This window comes from Solanum verrucosum, unplaced genomic scaffold (genome assembly GCF_900185275.1).
Source record: "Solanum verrucosum unplaced genomic scaffold, falcon-dt-bn FXZP01000103.1, whole genome shotgun sequence".
Taxonomy (NCBI): domain Eukaryota; kingdom Viridiplantae; phylum Streptophyta; class Magnoliopsida; order Solanales; family Solanaceae; genus Solanum; species Solanum verrucosum.
The window spans coordinates 7,600,873-7,625,284 of NW_026020048.1; the positions used below are offsets into that span (position 1 = coordinate 7,600,873).

The 24,412-nt window shown below is 33.3% G+C and overlaps 2 protein-coding genes and 1 long non-coding RNA gene across 7 annotated transcripts; 2 read left to right on the forward strand and 1 right to left on the reverse strand.

The window, feature by feature from the left end:
• Nucleotides 1–3,596: 3,596 nt before the first annotated feature.
• On the forward strand, nt 3,597–13,520 carry LOC125822611 (ribulose bisphosphate carboxylase small subunit, chloroplastic 3). 5 transcript variants are annotated; one of them, XM_049502031.1, is made up of 4 exons: nt 3,597–3,808; nt 3,896–4,030; nt 4,118–4,222; nt 10,633–10,916. In XM_049502031.1, exons 1-4 carry the CDS (start codon nt 3,632–3,634, stop codon nt 10,756–10,758), a joined length of 543 nt encoding a protein of 180 aa, XP_049357988.1. In that variant the 5' UTR covers nt 3,597–3,631; the 3' UTR covers nt 10,759–10,916. The 5 variants fall into 5 exon arrangements, with proteins under 5 accessions (XP_049357988.1, XP_049357986.1, XP_049357985.1 ...); XM_049502029.1 differs by lacking the exons at nt 3,896–4,030; nt 4,118–4,222 and adding exons at nt 10,313–10,447; nt 13,245–13,520 and having other exon boundaries at nt 3,607–3,808; nt 10,528–10,644; XM_049502028.1 differs by lacking the exons at nt 3,597–3,808; nt 3,896–4,030; nt 4,118–4,222 and adding exons at nt 9,857–10,067; nt 10,313–10,447; nt 13,245–13,520 and having other exon boundaries at nt 10,528–10,644.
• On the reverse strand, nt 6,484–7,183 carry LOC125822612 (uncharacterized). Its single transcript, XM_049502032.1, has one exon. It carries the CDS (start codon nt 7,160–7,162, stop codon nt 6,689–6,691), a length of 474 nt encoding a protein of 157 aa, XP_049357989.1. The 5' UTR covers nt 7,163–7,183; the 3' UTR covers nt 6,484–6,688.
• A 7,063-nt stretch (nt 13,521–20,583) lies between the features above and the next one.
• LOC125822369 (uncharacterized) lies at nt 20,584–24,155 on the forward strand. The gene is made up of 3 exons (XR_007442645.1): nt 20,584–20,641; nt 23,362–23,501; nt 24,105–24,155. It is a non-coding gene; the product is annotated as an uncharacterized LOC125822369 (long non-coding RNA).
• The last annotated feature ends 257 nt before the right edge of the window (nt 24,156–24,412 follow it).

The window sequence follows — 24,412 nt, forward strand, 5'->3', positions numbered from 1 at the left end:
AGCTTCCAGATTGAGCATAGCTTTATTTATGTCTTGTCCCAATTGGAAGTAGAATAAGTTTTATATTGGTATTGAATTAATCTCTCTTGTTTCTTTCCTAAAGAATTTTATGATATAATTTGATGTATAGTTTTGAAATTCCACGACCAAATGGGAATATCAGTGAAACTCTTAGACTATTTTCGCTCAGAGGATCTGATGAGAGGGAAACAGTGGCCCTTCTTGGTAAATCTTTTTAATCCCACTACTTTAGTCTTCATTCACTGCATCTTTTTTAGAATATACATGTTCTGAAATTCTTTTATTTTTTGTTCTTTTATCATTTGAAGGAGCACATAATATTGGGAGGATTGGTTGTCAATTTATTCGGCCCAGGCTCAGTAATTTCACGGGGACAGGTTTACCTGATCCAACAATTCCTCCCGACTTTCTTGAAGAGTTGAGGCGGAAGAGGAAGAGGGCTGCTGTTAGCTGATCAACAGTTGATGGCTAATGAAAAGACTACTGCAGCAGTGACAAATTACGCTATTGATGATGGGATCATATTTAGGACAGAGTTTGCTCATGCCATGGCTAAATGTCCAATATTGGTGTTCTTACTGGATCAAAAGGAGAAGTTCGGCACAGTTGCTCACATCTAAATTCGTAGATTAGATAAATTTTATGACTTTTCCTAGTGCTTGAATGATGGCACACACATGTACGTTTGGATGAATGCTTAGATCAGTATCTGATTTTTCTCATTATTGCATATCTTTTGTATGTACTGATATCAGCATATGTGTGTCTGCGGGATTGCACTAAGGTAAATCTAGAAAAGAATTGTTTTAATCAAGAACTTGTCAAGATTTGATCAAATGTCGATTATATTATATAAAAATAATGCTGTGAGCCCTTTCTTTTCCCCGAAGCAAATCATATATACAGGAAAACCTAATCGATCAAGCTAAGTTGATGCCGCCAAATTTAACAAAAAGCGAAAGCTTCGAATCTTCAAGATAGTTGTTAACATCCACGATAATTATAAACGAGATTATAGACGACACAATCGGATTTAACAAATATGTACGTATGTCGATATAGCATGAAACAAGAATATAAAGAAGATCATACCTGTTTGTTGTTGTTGTTTTGTTGTAGAGCATTAAAATTCAATGAATGAAATCAGATCTGAGGAGGATAGGAATTGAAAAGAGATGGCTGAAGTTGTTCTTCTTCATCTATCTCAATTCCCTATGCTTCTCAGATATGGTATCAATCCTTGAAATTATTTTCCCCATCTTCTCTACGTATCAATATACCTACCTATTTATAACAGTCGACAAAACCTATTACAATTAGGAAAAACAAATCCTACCGAAAAAGTAAACGAAAATTACCAAAAACAAAACCTACCAAACAAGTAAACGAAAATTACCAAAAACTATAATTTATGAAATTATGATTGTAATTATCTGTGTTTTGGTCTGCATTCTATGATGTTCTTTCAACGTGTGCAATTAGTTAGAGTTTTTATTAATTAATTAAATTATTATTATTATTTTATAATTTGAAATAAGAATATATAATTATTATTCATAACTATAATTTTTAAAAAATAATATAGTATCTGGACTAAACAAAACAATAATAGGAATATATAGTTAAACGATCATCTAGTGCATATTTTCATAACAGAACATTTTGGTAATCTTTCTAATCCCACTACTTTAATCTTCATTCACTACATCTTTTTTTGGAGTATACATATTCTGAAATTAATTTTTTTTTTTGTTCTTTTATCATTTTGAAGGAGGACATATCATTTAAACGGAGAAGTGTTAAGTACTAAGAGTAGTATATAAAAATATTGTTATATAGAAGTCTAATCGTAATATTTTCCACATTATTATTGATGTAGTGGAATTGTTTGGTCCGATACAAACTCTAGCAGATGATTTAAAATTGAATCTTAAAAGATCCTATTTCACCCTTTTTGATGCCTTACATTTGAGAAGTCAACAATGGTGACGGATGTAAATTAATGCACCTATTTGTTACAATTAATTAAGTTCAGGTAGGTCACAAGCTTCATGGTAGAAAATGAAGTACTTTAAATATCTAGTCAATGCCCCTAGCATGAAATTACATATTTGTCCGTTCAACAAGATATTTATAAGGTCACTTGTTGTGACAAATATAAGTACATTAATTTGAGAAGCTAATTTTTTGTCATATAAATACATAAACTTTCTGGCAAATAAAGGTCAGGTACAAAACATAAAAGCGTGCTAGTGAATGGACTTTTTGTGCCAGACAGATTTTAGCTATATAGCTTGTAGAAAATTTTAATATTTTTATTCAGTATTTTTCAATGTACTAAAAGCAATAAATAAATATATATATATATATATATATATATAGTCGTTTGTTGCTAGTATGCGTTAACCGTGATTTCTGTTTACCACAAAAAATGTAATTCTTTGATTTTGTGAGACTCTACTTAGTAAATGAGTCGATTATTCAGATGGTTGTATTATTATTGTAGGTTCTTTATTTTTATTACATCGATGTGGATTGCCACATGAAATAGCAATAGAACTTTTTCATACATTTGTAATTCGTGGTCTAATTAGACAACATTAATCATGCTTCTAGAAGTTGCTAAGAGAAAAATTCTAGAAAAAGAATCCATTGTACGGGAAATACAGGACATTACTTGTTCTAATTTATTTGGTCTAAAATATAAGGAATTCACTAGCTGATCAAATTGCCTGATTTTTTCTTTTTATTATTGGAATAGTAAGAAAACCTTTTCATATATATAGAAAATATGGAGATGTTATATTCCACACATACAAAGGACAATGATGATAAGAACATTTCCAAGTTGCAACCAAGGAAGATTTGATTTTGAAGTTGAAATCACAATAAATATATATATATATGTGTGTGTGTGTGTGTAAAAAGATAGTACTAGATATATATGGAAGTGAATGGACAAAAAAAGAAAATGATTTACATAGAAACAAAAAAATATGAATTGTCTGCCCAAAGGAATGGTCTCCAAATGCAAGCAAAACGGCTACAAGTAGCAGCCAATATAAATTCAGAATGACAACAAAACAAATAAAACACTGACCCAAAATGAAATTAACCAACCATTTTCACTCCTTCCTTACCCCTTTTGGGATGAGATAAGACTATGCTCATTCTGACACGTGGCACCCCTTCTTGTGGCTTAATTAACATATCTAATTATTAGCTCACCCACTCCACCCCCCACCCCAATTAAAAATCTCCCAAATTAATGTCATTAGGACGGAGTTATAATTCTACTTATGGATTCGATAAAATTTAACTATACCAACTTAGACAAAAATTCCACTAAGTAATTATTCAGGACCCATTAAATTGTGTATTCTAAAATCATAAACTCAAAATTCTAGCTTTACTGTGTATCGTGGTTATTGATTATTTAAATGTCAAGAAGGACATGATCCAATGGTTACAAATGGACTAAATGAGGGTTGGTTAATTTGTGACCGTTAGATGGGAAAGTTAAGTGAAACCTTATCATTATATATAGAGGGGGAGACTACAAAGCAATCACCCTCTTGAGTTCAAGGGAAGCAAAGATAAGCACTCAGAAATGGCTTCTTCAGTGATGTCCTCAGCAGCTGTTGCCACCCGCGGCAATGGTGCACAAGCCAGCATGGTTGCACCCTTCACTGGCCTCAAGTCCGCCGCCTCTTTCCCTGTTTCAAGGAAGCAAAACCTTGACATTACCTCCATTGCTAGCAATGGTGGAAGAGTCAGATGCATGCAGGTTTGTACATACTCAAATTAAACAACAAAATTCATTGACCAAAATGTTATACTCGCTAATTTGTTTGATTTAACTATTTATGTATAGGTGTGGCCACCAATTAACATGAAGAAGTACGAGACTCTCTCATACCTTCCTGATTTATCCGACGAGCAATTGCTCAAGGAAGTTGAGTACCTATTGAAAAATGGATGGGTTCCTTGCTTGGAATTCGAGACTGAGGTTAACATTGATCTCCTCTGTTTTTAAAATTTACTAGTTAGTAGTACTAAGTGTTAATATGTTGTATTGTGGGATATATATGTGCAGCACGGATTTGTGTACCGTGAGAACCACAAGTCACCAGGATACTACGATGGCAGATACTGGACCATGTGGAAGTTGCCCATGTTCGGGTGTACTGATGCAACCCAGGTGTTGGCTGAGGTGCAGGAGGCAAAGAAGGCTTACCCACAGGCATGGATCCGTATCATTGGATTCGACAACGTTCGTCAAGTGCAGTGTATCAGTTTCATTGCTTACAAGCCCGAAGGATACTAAGTTCTAAAGATAACTAATTGCCCTATTTCTATAGGGACAGTTTGTTTGAATTCTCCTTTGGTTTTTCCCGGGAGAAATTGTATTCATTTTCCCTTGTTTTCCTTCTTCTTTCTATTCAGTGTATGATCAATTCGAATGTCAATCAAGTTTACAAGAACTAATAATGACATTTGTTTCTTTACTAATCTGTTTGTGAAAATTGCTTAATTTGTGATGTATATCAGTTATATATATATATATATATATATATAGCTAGCACCACAAACCTGGATTTGGCTTTAGAGTACTTCACTTGGGCCATACACCATGACGATGGCCTCATTGTATGCCCTGCTTAGAAATAGACCAATTTTAATTTGTTGCTATTGTAATTATATATGGATATTATTTTAGTTATTCGACTATTTTCAAAAGTGATCGGTAATTTCTAAGTATCATAAACAAGTATAGAATGAACACGAGAAAAAAAACAGTGCAGGGGTCGCAAATTGATTTTCATCTCTAAAGTTCTGATAGTATTATTCTTACAAATGAAAAAATTGTATGTCTATAGTTAGAAAGAATAACAGGATATTTTTAGCATATTTTTAAAAAAGCATATCCATAAGTCGATGAGATTTTGGATAAAATTACTATCCCAGTTTGAGAGTGTTCATCCTAACTTTCTTGTACTTTTCCCTGTTGAGGATATTTATTTAAATTATTAATAAAAGACGAGTAGACATCTAGCTAGTGATATTAATAAAATTAAAAAAAATAGCATGCATTGGTTCCAAAGAAGTGTACATTGGGTACGACTACAACAACATATTCAGTGAAATCCCACAAAAGGAAATTGACATTGAGTGGGAACCAAATGTTTTTTGCAGAGAATATGATGAAGCATTAAGAAAAAACTGACAAATTGTTCGCTGAAGCTACTCTGTTGAAGTCGTTAAACCATGAAAAGATTATGAAGTGCTTCTCTTATTAGTTTGATCTCAAGTCCAAAACTCTCAACAGGATCACAGTATCATTCCCCTCAGGCAGCTTGAAAAAGTATTTCCAAGTACGATAATGGCGTTGTTATTGATTTGGCGAGTATCAAGAATTGGGGCAGGCAGATTCTTGAAGGTTTGAACTTTCTTCATTGAAAGAGCCCTAAGATCATCCATCGAGACATCCAGTGCAACAATGTGTTCATTCAGAGTGGTGGGAAGCAAGTTATGATTGGAGATTTTGAGTTGGCAGAAGAGCTTCACTTGCTAAGGTTCTTAAACTATCACTATACATTCATAACAAATGCACAATCAGCATAGCTGAATATCATTCAACAATGGAGAAAAGAAGGGTGGATAAGAGAGTGACTTAAATATCACATCAGGATTGCGATGTAATCCAGCCTACTAGTACTTTGATTGAGGAAATGACATAGATAAGCTTCAAACAAAAACATTTACCACGGCCCCCCACCCCACCCTTACCAAGGAGGGTGCTAAATTTTCATTTGTGAGCAATAACCAAACTTTGCGAGCTCATGAACATGATTCTAATAATCCATCTCATTGATCTACTTCTAATTCTACACGATGAAAGTTATTTACTCCAAAAATAAAGCTTCTTTTTTCGCTTGACAACCTACATTTACAATTTAACTCTGCTAACTATGCAATGAAAAGTACTAGTAATGCATAATAGATTCTATTAAGTTTGATTGCAAAAAAGACGTACATTCATCAAATAAACATGTTTAACAATAACTTCCAAACTTATGATATAACGCATGATAAGATGATAAATCATAATCATCATGAACAGCTGCAAATTACTATCATTCAGACAAATCCATGATATTGTAGTGCAAAGAAGACACACAGCATGTCAAATTGTTAGCTTTCTACTTTTTCCTGATTGATTTATATGGTCATCCATCGATCTTTTGAAAGGTACACAAATTTATTAGTGTTTCCCGTTGTGCATTTATATCCAACGCAGTGAAGTTCGGCTAATTGTAACTTTCCTGCTAAATCCATACTTTATTCATTTGAGTCCCATTAGCCAAAAGTCAGTCTGTATTACAGATTTTAAGTATGTATACAAAAGTCGATCAATCAGCATCTAAACTTGAACTCTACTTCAAATTATTCAATCACCCAATCAGTTCCAATAACAATCTTATCTAATAATTCAGTTCCAAGAACAAACTTCTCTGAATAATAATTATTAAAAATACTCAATGCTAAAAGAAACTGAAGTTAACGTCATCCTGTATGTGGTAATATATCGTATTGATAATGTTCTAAAAAAACATGTTATTTGATGGGTGTTAGTTAATGGAAAAAAATTCGACTAACCAGAATATCAAGGAGCATTTGAATTGCCGCGTTGCTTTTCGATTTCTTGCTTTTGTTTCTCAGCAAGTTTATCCAAAGAAGCTTGCAGAGCATCCCGACCTCCAATAAGCAACCTGGTGATGACTTCTGGATCTCTCTCAAATCGTGCCTCCTCGAACTCCTTTCGGACATTTTCTCTAAGAACATCCCGCCAGGGAATGCCTTGAGAGTTGGCCCACATGAAGAACCGGGTGACGCGGATGACATCTCGGTAGAGACTTAGAGCCTCGCGTCTACTGCTAGTGAGTCGTTGTCTATTTAGGAGGTCGTTCTCATCATCATCAAGGCTCTTCTCCTTTTTGACCACATGTCTATCCAATAGTTCCTCCATAGTGTCTGGACCATGGTGCAGGAGGCGATAGTGATGCAAGAGCCATCTTGACTTGAAACTATGATTCACAGCAGTTGAAAGATTTCGAAATTTGTGGATATTAGCAGTCATCTTTCACCTCGGTGACTTGACTGGTACAGAAAGAGAAACAAGACTTTAGAGCAATCACATTTCATCAAAATGTCATATACTACTACAAGAAAAGCAATTAGATCAAACTGAAGTGATAGAGATGATCCAAATTAAAAACATGTTTCTTAAGAAGGTAACTAACATCCATACAGAAAGTCTTGATTTTCTTAAGAATGCTATCAAACACAACAGCAAGAGAACAGAAGTGGTGTGCGTCTATTGGTATGCGAGATACTACATGATTAGAAAAAACTGAACTGATTCTCAAGACCCTTTTATGGATACTCCCTCTGTCCACTTTTATTTGTCATGTTGCGATTTTAGAAAGTCAATTTGACTAATTTTTAAAGTTAAATTAGATTATATTAATTTGATATTTTAAACAAAAAATTTAGATATTCAAAAACTATACGAAAAGTATTATAAATTGCAATTTTTTGCATATCAATATGATGAAAAAATACATCCTAAAATGTTAGTCAAAGTTTTTATAATTTGACTTTAAAAAAGAAAACTATGACAATTAAAAGTGGATGGATGTAGTGAAACAAGAAACAAAATTGGACTCATAACGTGATAGTACAAGTACACTATAATGAATCTTACAAAAGCAATTTCAATCGAACTTAGAACACTTTCTACTGCAATGCACAATAAGAATAAAGATAGAACGAAACCAAAAAAAAAAAAAAAACGACTTCTCTTTTTCCACTTTGGCGCTTAATGAAAGAGCTCCATGTGGGAGAATGGGAGAACCTACATACTTGTTCCATTCAGTTTAATCAGCATTCAAGCTTTAAAAGAGGTAGCCGTTAATTTCAAAACAAAACAGTATAAAGCAAAGAAAATAGATAAATTAGAATATAGCAACACTATAAAAAGCAATTTATTCTTCCCTGGAACTTCTCCTAACAAAATGTAATCAACAGGTATTGGCAACTTAACACAAATAAATTTGACATTTCCGAAAAAAAAAAAAAAACAAGAACAATGTAGGAACTACTGGGTAATTAACTATAGCATACACAATTGAGTTCACAGAAAAAAATAAATTAAAATCTGAAAGCACCCCTAATTATAGAAAAATAAATAAATTAAGATGTAACCTGTTGTAGATATCTGCAAATTAGTGAGTGGAAGAGAGAAATAATGCACAACAACACTTTGGCCAATTAGCGCTGTAGGAAGGGAAGAGGAATTGGAAAATAGTGTTTGGCAATTGCGGGTTGAAAAATGGGTCAAAATGGCAATTGCGGGTAGAGAAGATGGGCCATAAATGGGTTACAAAATATGGGCTCAACATATTTTCTGGGCAGCCAATTTTCAAGGCATTTTCCTTTGTGGGAAATAATTTCTTTGGACTTCAGAATATGAGTTGAAGTAATAATTCTAATAATGAAATTAAAACAATGATGATAATGGTGTTAATTATATTTAAAATGATAACCAAATGGAGCAATATGGATAATCAATGCAACTGTAGAGTAAAAATAAAAAAATAGCGCTACCATATACTACAAATAGTAAAAATTATAATAATGATTCAAAATAAATTATTAATGATAATGGAGGGACAAAATTGAATGTTAATAACTTCTTATAATTGCTTAAAGGGAATACAAGATGGGGAAATAATGTGTTATTATTATTGATGTATGCAGGGTATATAAAGAATATGTACAAGTTTTGTATCAATAAAGAATGGTCAATTTGTATGATGTAGTTTGATTGGTAATAGAGTATTAAGAAAAAATTAATGTAATAAGTAGCCGTTCACTCATTAATTAAACTAAGAATAGCAATCGCATATATAAACGGTGTATATCTATTCATATATTGATTAGAAAAAGTGAATAATAAACTTGTCCGGCTATTTTTGTAACTTGTAAGGATCCCTATTTCTTATGTAAGAAATTGAGGAAGATTTTGCATTGTTCCAAAAATACTCATAAAAAAAATAAAATTTTAATATAAGAGTACACTTTTATGAACTTTTTATCAAATAAATGAAATCCAATATTAGCAAAACATTGATATTATCACTAAATATTTTGTTAAATAAGAAAATATGTCATTTTATTTTTAAACAAACTAAAAAGCAAAGTAAACCATATAAATTAAAAAATTAGAAAAAAGGGATTAATGAGTATATAACAGAAATTTGTAGCAGTAAGGTGGCTTAAGTCATCAGGTAATCATCCATTATTAGCTCTTTGTTTGTCTTGTATGCTAAATGTATATATATAAATTATGTAGCATAATGACTACATTTGGCATCATCTTTAGACAATTCACTGAAATATCTCAAACCATTTTTATTGTGAGATTTGAACAAACTATCAAGTACCAAAATTCCCAAACAATATAGTAAAATCTTTTCAAGTGAAGAAATTATTAGGACACATACCTCTATGAATTTTTTCATCAAATTCAGTTAATGTGTTCTTTTTTAACACAAAAATCAAAGTTCCAGTGGGTAATTCTTTTTAACTGTATTTTTAATAAAAATGTCCCATTCATTAGTTTGGGAACTTTAAGATAAGGAGTGTGTAATTTCAGAGGCTATTAATTTTGAAATGTCAAGAGCCACATAATCCAATGGTTATGGTTGCTCTTAGATGAGGTTATTGCTTGGTTGTATCCTTTATGTGAAACCTTATCATCATTATATATACAAGGGGATACTAGAGAGCAATTATTGTCAACAATGGCTTCCTCTATAGTTTCTTCAGCTGCTGTTGCCACTCGCGCCAATGGTGCACAAGCCAGCATGGTTGCCCCCTTCACTGGACTCAAGTCCGCCGCCTCTTTCCCTGTTTCAAGGAAGCAAAACCTTGACATTACCTCCATTGCTAGCAATGGTGGAAGAGTCAGATGCATGCAGGTTTGTATAGTAGTTACCAGTATGTATATATATATATATATATACTAATCGAATTAACTTTTAGTATTTGATGATTTAAACTTTCTAAGTCACTAGCTAGTTCCATTTTATGGACAGGTACATGTAATTATCTTTCCAGTGTGAAATTATATTACATACACACACATTATTTTAACCACAAAATTCGTTGATGAAAATGTTATACACCATATTAGTGAAGTTAATTTGTTATTATTAATGTATAGGTGTGGCCACCAATTAACATGAAGAAGTACGAGACTCTATCGTACCTTCCTGATTTGTCCGACGAGCAATTGCTCAAGGAAGTTGAGTACCTATTGAAAAATGGATGGGTTCCTTGCTTGGAATTCGAGACTGAGGTCAGCATCGATCTCCTCTGTTTTTTAAATTTACTAGCTAGTACTAAGTGTTAATAATGTTATGGGATATATATGTGCAGCACGGATTTGTGTACCGTGAGAACCACAAGTCACCAGGATACTACGATGGTAGATACTGGACCATGTGGAAGTTGCCCATGTTTGGGTGCACTGATGCAACCCAGGTCTTGGCTGAGGTGCAGGAAGCAAAGAAGGCTTACCCACAGGCATGGATCCGTATCATTGGATTCGACAACGTTCGTCAAGTGCAGTGCATCAGTTTCATTGCTTACAAGCCCGAAGGCTACTAAAATGCCAAGTTTTAATTAATGTAATGTATAACTGACCCTATGTATTTAGGGGAAGCTTGTTTGAATCCTCCTTAAGTTTTTCCCTGGAGAAACTGTATTAATTTTACGTTGTTGTTTCCCTTCATCTTTCGAATTAATGGCATTTGTTTTAATACCAATCTGCTTCTGAAACTTGTAATGTATGTATATCAGTTATAATTTATCCAAGTAATATCTTCCATTCTCAATGCAATTGCCTTGCATAAGCTCAATAAACGCGTACACCAATCCCTCCTCCGCTGGATTCCTCTAGCTAAACTTGAACAAATTTTCCCTTCAGATTATGAAATGGATATATGCTTAACAAACGTCTCCTTCTGTTGGAAAATGTTGTACTTGTCTTTTTTCTTTTGGGTATAGTTTATATACAACATCCAAGTAGTGTGAAATGGATATATATAGAAGACTTATTTGATTGATTGATGACTTGAGTTGCCTAATAACAAATTCTTAGGTGAGTAAATCGATCTCTCTACCCTGGACAGATAGGAATTATGACTTCCAATGGTCCAGAAAGCAAAGTTTGCACTGAGGGTATACTTGGAATTGAGATTTGCACTGGTCCAGAAACCTAAGTTCCCGGTGATATATATGCAAGCTCTAAAATCACATCGTTGGAATGAAATTCAGTTAAAAAAAAGAAATTCAATTAGAGTTAAGTTGCCCATGAGCTTCATAGCATAGGTAAAATGGGAAGTTGGAAGTAACCTGCAATAATCAGTGAAATGACATTAATACATTAAATATATCCTTCATATGTAATTATACTTTCCAGGTTAATAACACTCTATGAACTAAGAACTATCAGAAATGGGCTCATCAAACTTTTGTACTATGTATTTCATAGAATAAGTAACCAATAAGGTATATAACTATACATAAGTGGGGTCTGGAGAAAATGATGTATACACAATTTAATCCCTATCTTGTGAAGGTAGAGATATTGTTCTCGATGGACCTAAAGCAAGATAGCTATTAAATGTATTGATAATAATTATCTGAGAAAAGCCATAACTGGCATTGGATTATTTCAACCAAATAGAAGTTTCTACCGTACTATTCCCCCCCCCCCCCCCTCCCGTTATTCCTCTGCTGGCCATAAAATGGCAATGGCCTCATGTGTGTACCTTGCTCAAAAAAGAGACATATGACTTGCCAATTTTTTTGATTCTTCTAAGTTAAGGTGAAATATCATTCATAAACAATTTTCCCCAAAAATACTACTTACCAGTTTCCTTTTATAGAATTTGACAGTTCAAATATATGCTGCAAAATTTGCCGCAGAAACAAACGAGACAGAAACAAAATACAGGGGTTGCAAACTTTATTTTCGTGTTAGGGTGTGTTTTATTATAAAGGAAAATGTTTTTTCATGTAATTAATCAAAAATATTATCCAAAAACATTTATATATATTCTTAGTCAACACTATGGGTATCAGGGTGGGATGTGTTGGACAATCAATATGGAAAGGAAGTTATTTCCATTTTTTTAGGAACTTGTTTTTCAGTAAATATTTTCAGTCATACTAAACAGACTTATGATATTATTTTTAAAAATGAAAATCTTGTCAGAAAGAAAAGCAAAAGCAACAAAAAATTGTAAGTATTTTTTTAAAAAAGAAAAGCATATCTTATTTGTCAGTATGGGAAGTTTGAGATAAGGACGAGTGAGGGGTTAAAATTCAGTGGCCATTGATATTGTAATGCCAAGAACCACATAATCCAATGGTTACCGTTCCTCTAAGATGAGGTTTGCTAGCTCTTTTTGTCCGTTAGATATGAAGCCTTATCACTATATATACAGGGGTTCCTAATAACCTCTTAGTAACCAATTATTTCTGAAATGGCTTCTTCAGTAATGTCCTCAGCAGCTGTTGCCACCCGCGGCAATGGTGCACAAGCCAGCATGGTTGCACCCTTCACTGGCCTCAAGTCCGCCGCCTCTTTCCCTGTTTCAAGGAAGCAAAACCTTGACATTACCTCCATTGCTAGCAATGGTGGAAGAGTCAGATGCATGCAGGTTTGTACATACTCAAATTAAACAACAAAATTCATTGACCAAAATGTTATACTCGCTAATTTGTTTGATTTAACTATTTATGTATAGGTGTGGCCACCAATTAACATGAAGAAGTACGAGACTCTCTCATACCTTCCTGATTTATCCGACGAGCAATTGCTCAAGGAAGTTGAGTACCTATTGAAAAATGGATGGGTTCCTTGCTTGGAATTCGAGACTGAGGTTAACATTGATCTCCTCTGTTTTTAAAATTTACTAGTTAGTAGTACTAAGTGTTAATATGTTGTATTGTGGGATATATATGTGCAGCACGGATTTGTGTACCGTGAGAACCACAAGTCACCAGGATACTACGATGGCAGATACTGGACCATGTGGAAGTTGCCCATGTTCGGGTGTACTGATGCAACCCAGGTGTTGGCTGAGGTGCAGGAGGCAAAGAAGGCTTACCCACAGGCATGGATCCGTATCATTGGATTCGACAACGTTCGTCAAGTGCAGTGTATCAGTTTCATTGCTTACAAGCCCGAAGGCTACTAAATTCTCCATTTTTTAATGTATAAATGTCAACAGTGAGAAACTGTTGGCATTTTCCGTTTACCTTTATTTTGCTTCTTCTTTCTATTCAGTGTATGTTCTTGGATTCCACTTGAATTTATCATGAGAACTAATAATAGTAATAATCATTTGTTTCTTTACTAATTTGCATTTTCAGATATGATTTCTGGTGTATATCATCATTTTCATTCCAGCAATATTAATTTCCCCCATTCAAGTTACTTATGAAATAGAAATCCTCTGCTCCGTCTACTTTATTTGTCCGCAAGTCTTGTGGCTACTATATAACACGAAATGGAGAGAAGATTCATTAATAAGCCCATCCTAACTAGTTTTGCATTGAGGCATATAGTGGATTGATTTGGGTAAAACCTAATGTTAGCGGCAACTTAGAGTAAAACTGTTAGCGTCTGTACATTATCTTTTCACTAATAGCATAAAATAATGCATAGTTAAAGAGAAATCATGATACTTATGATTAGTAATCTATAAAAATGACAAGTAATATGCTATGAACAATATCTGCAAAATTTTGTTATGCTATGAATTTCTTTTCCTTTATTGATTGTCATATATGTCCTATATATCACGATCGATCGACGTAACATACTAAGACATTATTATAAGACAAGTTTTTCACTATATATGGAAGTATCTCGAATTTTTTTCTGACCACAATTGAGGATGTGGAGATAAAAGGATCATGTCCAAACCTTTTTTCGATTGAAGAACAAAATCTCAAATTAAAACGATGAAATCATAAACATTTCAATTTTCAATCTAATAGAGTTTCATAACCAACTATTCCATTTTTTAAAATGAATAATATAATTACCTAACCAGTCAAACTTATACACGGCACTTTTTTTAAACATAGCGAGTGTTTCTGAAATTTGTCTTGTATTATTCAAACTATCGCTAGCTAAGCTTAATAATTAAGTCTCACACTATGGTCATTTATGAAATTTTCTCTATTTTTAACCCTCCATGATAATGATAATCCTTTGCTAGCCATATAAGGTCCATAATGGCAATGGGTTCTTGGTGTTGACATGTGTGGACCTGCTAAAAAATAGATAGACTTAAAAAAAGTTTTGTTGTTTCCTTTTGTTGCCTTCTACTAAGTTAACGTGAAATATCATGGCCCAAAATATTGCTAGGTTTCCCTCTCTATAGGTAATAACACATTTCTCCTAAAAGAGAAACGATCCACCAAAATTGTAGTACATGTATGCTGGTCGTAATAAGACTTCTTGTTAATTAATTACTTTCTTCGTTTTTATTTGTTTGTCCTATTTTAATTTGTCATACAGTTTAAGAAAGTAAAGAATCTTTATATCTATATCTATATTTGCAACTAGCATTACACTAAAAAAGATCTTTAGAAGTAATTAATTAATGGTAATAACTTATTGTCGCTAAATATGTTCTTTTAGAGACAATTACATTTTAGCACTCTTTATGTAAATGCCGTTAAAATCTATAGTGACATTAAGTCTAATGGTAATGTTGGTAAAGGATTTAGCAACATTCTTTGTTAATATGTATATTTATTATCGCTAAAAACTGTATTTACTATAGTGTATAATTATTTAGCTTGCTTCTAAATTAAATCATTACATCTTACTTATTACTTAAATTTTGAATATTCTACTTGATCGGAATCTTGCTTATAGCTTTGATCACTTCTAACATAAACAAAAATATAGTGTAATTTCTTCTCTTTCAACCTTCCCTACTCCTTGTATTATAAAATATAGGAGTCAAATATAAGTAACGCACCTCACTTCATCTTCTTGTTTTCAAATTTTCGAATTTCACAATTTAATGAAGGTTGTATATCTATAAATATCTTTCGAATGACTTGATCGTTTGATAATTCTTCTAACAACTAAACACCACTTTTAAGTAACTATATAGGTATTTTTTTTACTCTATTAATGGACTAAAGTTAATTAAACATTAGTTTTAAGTAAAAACATATTTTTAAAAATGTACTATTGATACAGAAAAGATAATTAATCACCGCTTTTAAATTACTACTCCCTGATCTCATCGATCTTCTCTATCCATGCCAACTTTTTGTTGCCAAGGATTGTTGGAAGAGAAATCTTATAGGATTTCATTAATTACTACAAAAATAACAAAACCAAACCCTAAAATTTTACAAATTAAAGGTACAGTACACAAGTGTACTGTATTAATTAATTAATATAATACAGTAGTACAACACACACAGTAATTTAAAAAAACAAACAAATAGGTAGATAGTCAAAAATAAAAACACGCATAAATATACACATAAACAGAGTACTGACTTTCATCCTTCATAAAAACGGAGGAATTCTTCGTAGCTATTGGGGTGCCATATCCATTTCATCAACTCATCATCCCAATTTTTTCTGTCAGTACCCAATGATGGTTCCCCATCACCTAATTTGAACTCTTCTGGACAATCAATTTCCATATATTTCATAAAAGATGGTTCAATTATAGGCAGCACCACTGGAGGATCAAAAACATCCTTATCATCAATACCATGATAAAATTTCATTGCCAACGCCATCTCTTCATCTTCAGGGAAAAAGTCCGAAAACATAGCATTGAAATCAATACTAACATTATTTTCGTAACTATTTTCAGCTAATTCTTCGAGTTGAATTATTAACCCCTGGTCTTCATAATCCTTGATCACGTCTAAAGGAGGGATTTCCTTCTCAGTATTTTTGTTCTCTAGTTTCTCCTCCTCTACACCGCCCTCGTTATGAAGAGACCCCATAGAGAGAAGATGAAAAAAACGGACAAAGAAAGCAAAGGAAGAAAAAGAGAAGATTATTTTGTGCTTCGAAGGAGAAGGGAAGTAAGTGATTATATAGTGAGGGAAGCTACGTTATCGTTTTTGGCTTATATGGGTGCATGCATGACTCAGTACATATACAAATTGTGTAGGTGAAGGAGAAATGAGAGAGGGGATTACAAGATGAAAAATCGAACCTTCACCAACAAGGTGAAAATCAGGTGATCAACCAACTGAACTATTGAGATTTCCTTTAGGAAGGTGTGTTTGTATTTTTTTCTCATACAAATTTAAAATGGAGATTAATTAAAACAGATCAATTAAATATACTGAGTTTTTCAACAAATATTAAATCTGGTAACCTTATAATGAATAAAATTTCAAGATCTAACTACAACAGAGTTATGTGGGATTAGCTAGTAACCTGATAAATAAGATAAATTGTCTGTTATTACCAGAACTCGACCTAGTGCTTAATGAAAGTGAGTTAAAACGTCTAAGGATCAATTTCCAACGGAAGGCAAAAACATTAGGTGGTTTATTCTCATATGTCCAAACATTGGCAGATAGAGTTAGTACTTGTGCTAGTGAGAGGTTAGGTGCGGACAAGCTGACTTGAACATCATAGTTATTGACAGTGAAAGTTATCTTATAATTACAGTATCGGAGTGTATATATATATTGGATGGTTTAATTGTTAGAGGAATTGAAAAAAGATTCAATTTTTCTTTTTTAAAAAAAGTTTTAAGAAAACCATACTAGAACCGAAAACAGCTCATAGTATTTAAGCTTGTAACACCTAGAGAAGAAAAGGTAGAGAAGTATCCAAAAAAATGCCGACCACTTTTTAAGCACCTTGATGTACTTTGCAATGTGAAAGCTTTGCTTTTAAAATTTGGTGTTTTGCTACCTATTTTAGGTTTTGAGGTTTCTACCAAGTATGGTGTCGGTTTTGTTTTAGTCTTTAGATACAAGCTAAGAGTTAACGGTTTGTTTTTATTTGAGAATATGATGTCGTACGTAGTTCACTTTGATGGTTCTCTCATCTATTGCCATGGCGTCAGTCTTTTTGGTTTTTCTTTCTCCTATGAAATAGTACAAGGTGATAATATGGTAATGCCAGTCTTAATGTAGAATTATGTGTATTGTAAATAATGAAGTTGTAATTGTAACTGTGTTGGAACATTAATTACTAGAGTTTTTTTTTTTTTTTTTTTCACAATGAAACAGGAAACTAAATTCAGGGGAAGTTTATGGAAGCAATTTTGTTTACGGAAAGAATGATCAAGTCTTTTAAAGTTTGGCACTCCTGGAAAAGTATTAAGAACCCTAATTTCTTTTGCACGGTAAAACACTTAAATTAACTTATGTTTCCCTTGTTAATTTGGAAAAATGGAACTAGCTTTCCGTTCTTCGTTGATTTGAAGAAAAGGAACCTAAATCAACAGAGGTTTATTGAGTAAATGTAAGTTAGCCAAGACATTCAGTGATGTGAAGGCAATAATGTCTTATGATTTAGAGATCTCTACAAAGATAAATATAAATAAATAAGGAAATATCACTTCAGATGGGTGGAGAACAATCCAGTCTGTACAATGTTACATATTTTCAAATTGTCAAAAACTGTGAAAACCGATTCAAGTGCATTTACAGAAGGCAATAAGAAAAATTGATCAAAATTTCTTAAGATAGGCATCCGAGCATAACAAACATCCAAATTTTTTTTAAAAAAAGTTCCCTCTATTGCTAATTAATAATCAAAATTTGTGTTCCTTTTTTTCTAGTAATTTTTTTTTTCCTTATAGAACATGTTTTATAGTCATATTGATTATTCAGCTGACGAAGTTTTTGTTATTTACAGTTCATTAAGGATGATTCAAACCGTAGCAACCAGGTGAGAGTTTTGGCAATCAATTCTGACACTTGAGTCTTTTAGCCTAGTAGTCTTGCCCTTGCACATGACCTTCCTTTACAACTCGATGATGACGAATTAGGTGAAGCTGAAGTAGATGCACTAATTGGTAATGATGATAAACAGGTTAATTGCTTGCCATAATTTGCAAAGCACACATCATGAATTAATGGATTCACCGCTCAGCTAGGTGGTGGCCCATTAAAGAAAGGAGGGGATCGGATGATGATGAAGCTATACCACTCTGTTAGACCACATAGGAGCATGAATTATTAATTTCACCAAGAGGATTAATTTTAAAGAGAAATTTACTTCATTACACCGTCATTGGATATAAGTTAAAACATAGAAGCGTACATTTGAAGCACAGTGTATGGACACTGGCAGGACAGGTGTAGAAAGAATAGACAAGGTAAGTCGGACAGTTGGTAAGCAAACAGGTAACCTAAACACTCAAGTTTTCGGGTAGAGCACATTTAATAAATTGATGAAATTTGATATAAAGAAGACAGTTATAAACATTTAAGGTAATGATATGGAAAAGATAATTACACAACAAGGTTACCTTTATACATAAGTCTTTACGACAGTCGTTAATTGATAACGTGATAAACACAGTAACAACTCTACTAAAATAGGTTAAACTGCATTGATCATTCAAAAAATCTTTGTACTGTACTTATATTGATTAACTTAAGCATCATCACTGCTTTGCATAAACCACGGTAGGCAGTTTGCAACACCACTGATCAACTACCCTGAGACTAACTTCCTTGAGCTGCTAGAGACTAGATTTGTGACCTTATTAAGCTTCATCATTTGAGATTTCTGATATACACAATAGTGTTCTCGCGCATGTAAGATTACATCTAGCTTGAAATCAACAACATTTAGTAGATGAAAATTTTGATTTTCACATTGACAATTATTTATTATTGCAACTTTATAGCAGAAATTCCAAATGTAACCAAAATTCTCCTTCTACATTTTTTTTATTTTATATAGAAATGGCTAATTCATATTCTCTACCAGGTATGGTATATCATATCATTCAATCTCAGATATATTAAGTAGTACCTCTTTGATAATGAGATCCAAAAATACCTCTGATCCGGCTTTTGAATCCAAGGCCTCAGCTTGATTACTGTTCCTCCATTAAAAAAGCCCCAAATTAAATACAGAATGTTAACGTCTACAAAAAAAAAAATTGACCTGAGAGAAAGAGAAATCACCTGAAAGGAAACTCGGCGAGGTTTGGGACAATTCATCGCCAGAATCAGAGTTTAATCGGCCTGACAAACCGATTCAATCGACAGCACGGTAAAAAAATATGACAAATTACTTAATTACACTCCTTTACTTACCTTAATATCCATTTATCCCTACTTATTTCAAAAATTTCAAAAATCCCTTATTTTACCTATGTATCCCGCATGTATCCCATGCACAACACTATGTATCCCGCTATATGGAATGTATCAAACGCTATGTATCCCGTGCACAACGCTATGTATCCCGCATGTATCCCATGCACAACGTTATGTATCCCGCTATGTGAAATGTATCAAACCTAATGTATTCCATGCACAACGCTATGTATTCCGCTATGTGGAATGTATCAAACCTAATGTATCCCGTGCACAACGCTATGTATCCCGCAAATATCATTTTAAGAGATTTTTGGTAAATAGAAAACTAGAAGGGATAAGATGTTATTTAGTACTTATAGTATGTGGTTCCTATAATTTATACAAAAAAAAATATTGCTCCATGATTATTGAGGATGGTCGGTGGCCATGGAAAAGGAGTAGTTAATATATATTTTAACAAAGTTTTGGCTAAACCTGATTCCCTAATCCCTAGGAATATATATATATATATTTTTATTTTTTTTTATTTTTTTTTTGGGTTAACTAATCCCTAGGAATAAACTCCTCGTTTGGAAGAAATTTTTTTTAAAGTTTCATTTATATAAGTTGTACTCCAATTAAATAATGGAAAAAGCCATTAATTTTAATATATAAGCATTATTTAGGATAACATTAATTCATTTGATTTTTTTTCCCTACTTATAAGTGCCGCTAGATATAATTAATCTAACTCACTTGGAATTAAGGTGCAGTTATAATAATTTTTTATTATGAATTTCAAATTAATTTTTTTTATTTAGTACTCTTTCAGTAAATTAGAATTCTAGAAGGATCTGAAAATCAAATTAATTTGGGGTTAAACTAATCCCAATCTTATATTTCTCCGCCAACCTGACGAGCGACCAAACACATCTGAATTCTCATCTCTTAAATTTTCTCGTCAAAGTTTTACAATCCCAAACACTTCTCTTCTCGTGAAGTGTTATATGTTACGTTGGGTTGGGTTGGGTTGAAATTTGATTTGAGTACTCATCAGATCCTATGTGCATTTTGAATTCCTCGCCCATTTTCAGTTGTGGATGGTTTTTTGGGGAAACAGAAGAGAAGGTCAATTTCAGAGAGAAGCGAGAGGGCACTGTAATTTCTTGATCTTGATAACATGGAGGCCAGGCGCTGTGCAAGAGAGGTATAATTTTTTTATCTTGATTTATCATTCTTAATATTAACATAGGATTTAGGGTTCATGTTTTCTTGATTTTTGGGGTATTGGTCTGTGGTGCAAACTGCAATTTATTGAATTGGGTTATAGATTACATGTTTTCTTAATTTGCTAAACTATGTGCTATATGTTCTTTTGAGATTATCATGTCATATATCAATCGTCCACGGAAAGTGCTACATGTTAGAGGTGTTCTAGATTAGAAATTCCGTGCTACATGTTAGAGGTGTTCTAGATTAGAAATTATGGCTAAGAGGACTCCATTGAGAATTCCATTGGTAATTTTACAAGATGTATAGGATAAGGTATAGAAATAGGGTTTCAACATAAATTTGAATGTTAAAGGAAATCCTTAGTTGAAGTAAGTGCCCTGGATTTGGATTTAGGATATCTGTAATGGAAAATAACTTCCGCCAATAAGTAAGTGAAGTCATTTCCGCTCTTCTGGTGGAAAATCATGAGTAGAGAAAATATTTTCTAGACTTCAAGATGAGTAAAAAATAAAGAAAACATTATTGGAGGGAAATGTACGTTTTCAGCCATATTGAACACACCACCTCAATAATCCATTGGCAGATTTAACAAACGTGTAGTTGGAGAATAAAAAAACATAGAAGATCAAAAAGAAACACGTTACTTCCACATGGAATATCACGCCCATTTGGGAACATTCCTCTATTAAAGTAAACGACAAAGGTAAAATGTGTATACAAGTCTCAACTGTCAATGCTTCCAAACACTAGAACAATCTTTACGAAGACGACAAAACAAGCTTACGGTAGAAGGTACATTCACAAAGATGACGTACATAAAGTGTGAATGCACTTTGGACCACTGGTAGCAGTTTAAGGGCATTTCAAGATTGATCATTCCTTTTTCTGTCAATTAGCGGTCAATACATTAATGACACATTTTCCCAAAATCCAGGTATAAACTTATGTATGGATTTAAGAAATTGAAATGACCGTCAGCAAAATTGGCTTTTTCCATCTTACGTCATCTTGAATAGCTATTAATTTTGCTTGTCAATAACTATTTTGTTCCTGAAAAGGCGAAAAGGACATTTTGGTACGTATGTTCTTGAAAAGGTGAAATCATCATCATTTTGTTCCCAAGGGTGTCGCCTAGTGGTTAAGGAATTGGTTGAGAACCCTAAGGTCTCAATAACGCCGGGTGATTCTTCTCATCTGACCTAGCCTTGGTGGACAGAGTTACGTGGTACTTGTTACTGGTGGAAGGTGACAAGTATTCCGTGGAAGGTGACAAGTATTCCGTGGAATTAATCGAGGTGCACGAAAACTAGCCCGTAAATCACGGTTATCAAAAACAAAAAAAGGTACATTCGCAAAGAGATGACCTACATAAAATAATTTTAACAAAAAAGCTGCTAACTAATGAGAATATACATACCAAATGTCCTTTCACCTTTTCAGGAACCAATGACGTACATAAATCTCCAACTTACTTTACGAGAATATGTGTACCATGTTCTTTCTGAACTGAATGATAATTGACGAGCATAATTAATAGCTATACAATTTGATGTAAGATGGACATTTGTCACTTGCACATTCACGTAAAGTATGTTGGATATATTCGGATAAGGTAAGTTGAAAATATCAGTACATCATTATTCAGATTCTGAAAATGTGAAAGGACATTGGTACATATATTGTCGTAAAGTAAGTTGGAGATTTATGTATGTAAATTCTCGTAAAGTAAGCATTTACCTAGTTAAAAATGTTTTGTGTACGTCATCTTTGCGAATGTATGTTCTACCGTAAGCTTGTGATGTCATCTTCGTAAAGATTGTTATAACTTTTGGAAGCAGTGACAGTTGAAACTTGTATGCATATTTACCTTTGTTGTCTATTATAATGGAGGAATGTTCCCAAATGGGCGTGATATCCCATTTGGGAAACGTCTATTATGCTCTTGTTTCCTTTTCTCTAAGGTTGTTGGAAACGTGTTGATGCCTCATTGCCTAATTTTCCTTGCTTAACTGTCAATGTTCTTAGCTTGTTGTGTACTTTGTAATGTAGCATGGCTTCTCATGGCTTCTTCCTACTTTTCCTTTTCAAAATGAGCGATGATTTTAATAACTAACAATAATAAATAAATATAAACAAAAGCGGATGGAGTTAATGCGAGAATTTTGTTTTGGCTTTGCAGTGAAGGGATTTAGTTTCCTTACTTAACTATCAACCTTCTATTTGATTATGAGACAATTGCATACTCATATTGGAAGGTGGAATGTTGGGTTCATAAGATTATAAGCTCCAAAATTTACTGCATGTTATCAGTAATGTAGACATTCTTGAGAAAGATGACTTGGTCCCTCAAGGATGCTTTGAGTATTAGTGCTTTTCCCTTACTTACACCAGGGCAAAGGGAGAAAAGTTTATTTTAGCGTACAAGTTATTGAAATTTGGATGTTATAGCCATAATATTGATGTGATTTACATTGTATAATTTTTCGACATTTGTTGGCAAAGTCTTATAAGGTTAATTCTCGAGGGCTTGAAATCTTCCCCAAAAGTTGTTGTAGTCTATTTTTGTCATGGTTATGGGATTCATGCACTTTTTTTGTTGAAGGTCTGTGGCTTGCAAAAGCATTTGAAGTCTCAGACAAGTAATCTTCTTATAAAAGAATTTGTAATAACTATCATTAACTGTTGGCATTCCAGGGAAATTAGCATCTTTTTTGTAATGTAGTTGTTGCAATGGATTACCCCGGTGGGCTTTCAGAAGGCCTTCCTTCATGGTTACATACCAAGTTTTGACTCGCTGGTTGATGACGTCATTGAGCATTACTCAAAATTTAAAGGTATGACTCAATTGGATAACCTACTTCATCGTCTTCATCATTAAATTGATTCTTCTGAAAGGGTCAAGACACAATTAATATGTAGAAATTAGATTGAAAATATCTTACATGTGAAGGTGTGAACCATGTGAGCTGAAGTTTTTATTTCATTATTTTTCTATAAATTAAGTAGATAGCTCAGTTGATGCTGATGGTAAGCTGGAGATGTTTTAGGCCTGCCTGATAAAGGGCTTCAACCATCTCTAAGACGGGAGGACAGTTGTTTCTGCTGGATTAGTGAAGGCTGATGTTACTTTTGGAACCTTTCTGTAAATGTGAAGTAGCATCTTATCGGGGGTGAATGTATAAGTAAAATGAAATAATCTTTCTTTTGGGATGGAGACTTGTTTGAATGGTGAAATAAGGACCAGTTAATATTGGTCATCTGATCGTGCTTGTGCCAGGAATGCCACTGTTATCTATCTCAAATTCTCAATTGCATTAAGTGATGTTGAATAGCTTCTAGTAGGACAATCTTGATTGGTTGAGCATAATAATTAGATGCACAGATACACCTCACCCAATTTCTCATATATGATGTAAACCTGTTTCTTCTGTGTGCAGACTGCCTATGATGTCATCTCTTACAAGCATAAACCCCGTTTACAAACCGCCCTGGAGTTGCTGAATGCCACAAAAGAAGTAGAGGGACTACTAGCTAGAAAAGGTGCGTCACCTGTTTCAACTTTTTCTTTGAATTAGCGTAAAAGTTCATTGCCGTGTTAACTGTTTAAAGGTTGATATGTGAATATTTTCCATTTATGGGAGTTGCTCCACAGTCAGAATGTGTTGAATTCGGTCATATGCTTATTTTATCATGTTTTGCTCTTGTAGTTTAGGAAACACTTGGCCTCATTTAGCTTAATAAAGAG

What these genes read in the sequence shown, in the direction of transcription:
- LOC125822611 (XM_049502031.1), top strand. Translation starts at nt 3,632, where the DNA reads ATGGCTTCTTCAGTGATGTCCTCAGCAGCTGTTGCCACCCGCGGCAAT. An exon ending in GAAGAGTCAGATGCATGCAG is followed by an intron (nt 3,809 to 3,895) that starts GTTTGTACATAC and finishes ATTTATGTATAG; the next exon opens with GTGTGGCCACCAATTAACAT. An exon ending in GCTTGGAATTCGAGACTGAG is followed by an intron (nt 4,031 to 4,117) that starts GTTAACATTGAT and finishes ATATATGTGCAG; the next exon opens with CACGGATTTGTGTACCGTGA.
- LOC125822612 (XM_049502032.1), bottom strand. Translation starts at nt 7,162, where the DNA reads ATGACTGCTAATATCCACAAATTTCGAAATCTTTCAACTGCTGTGAAT.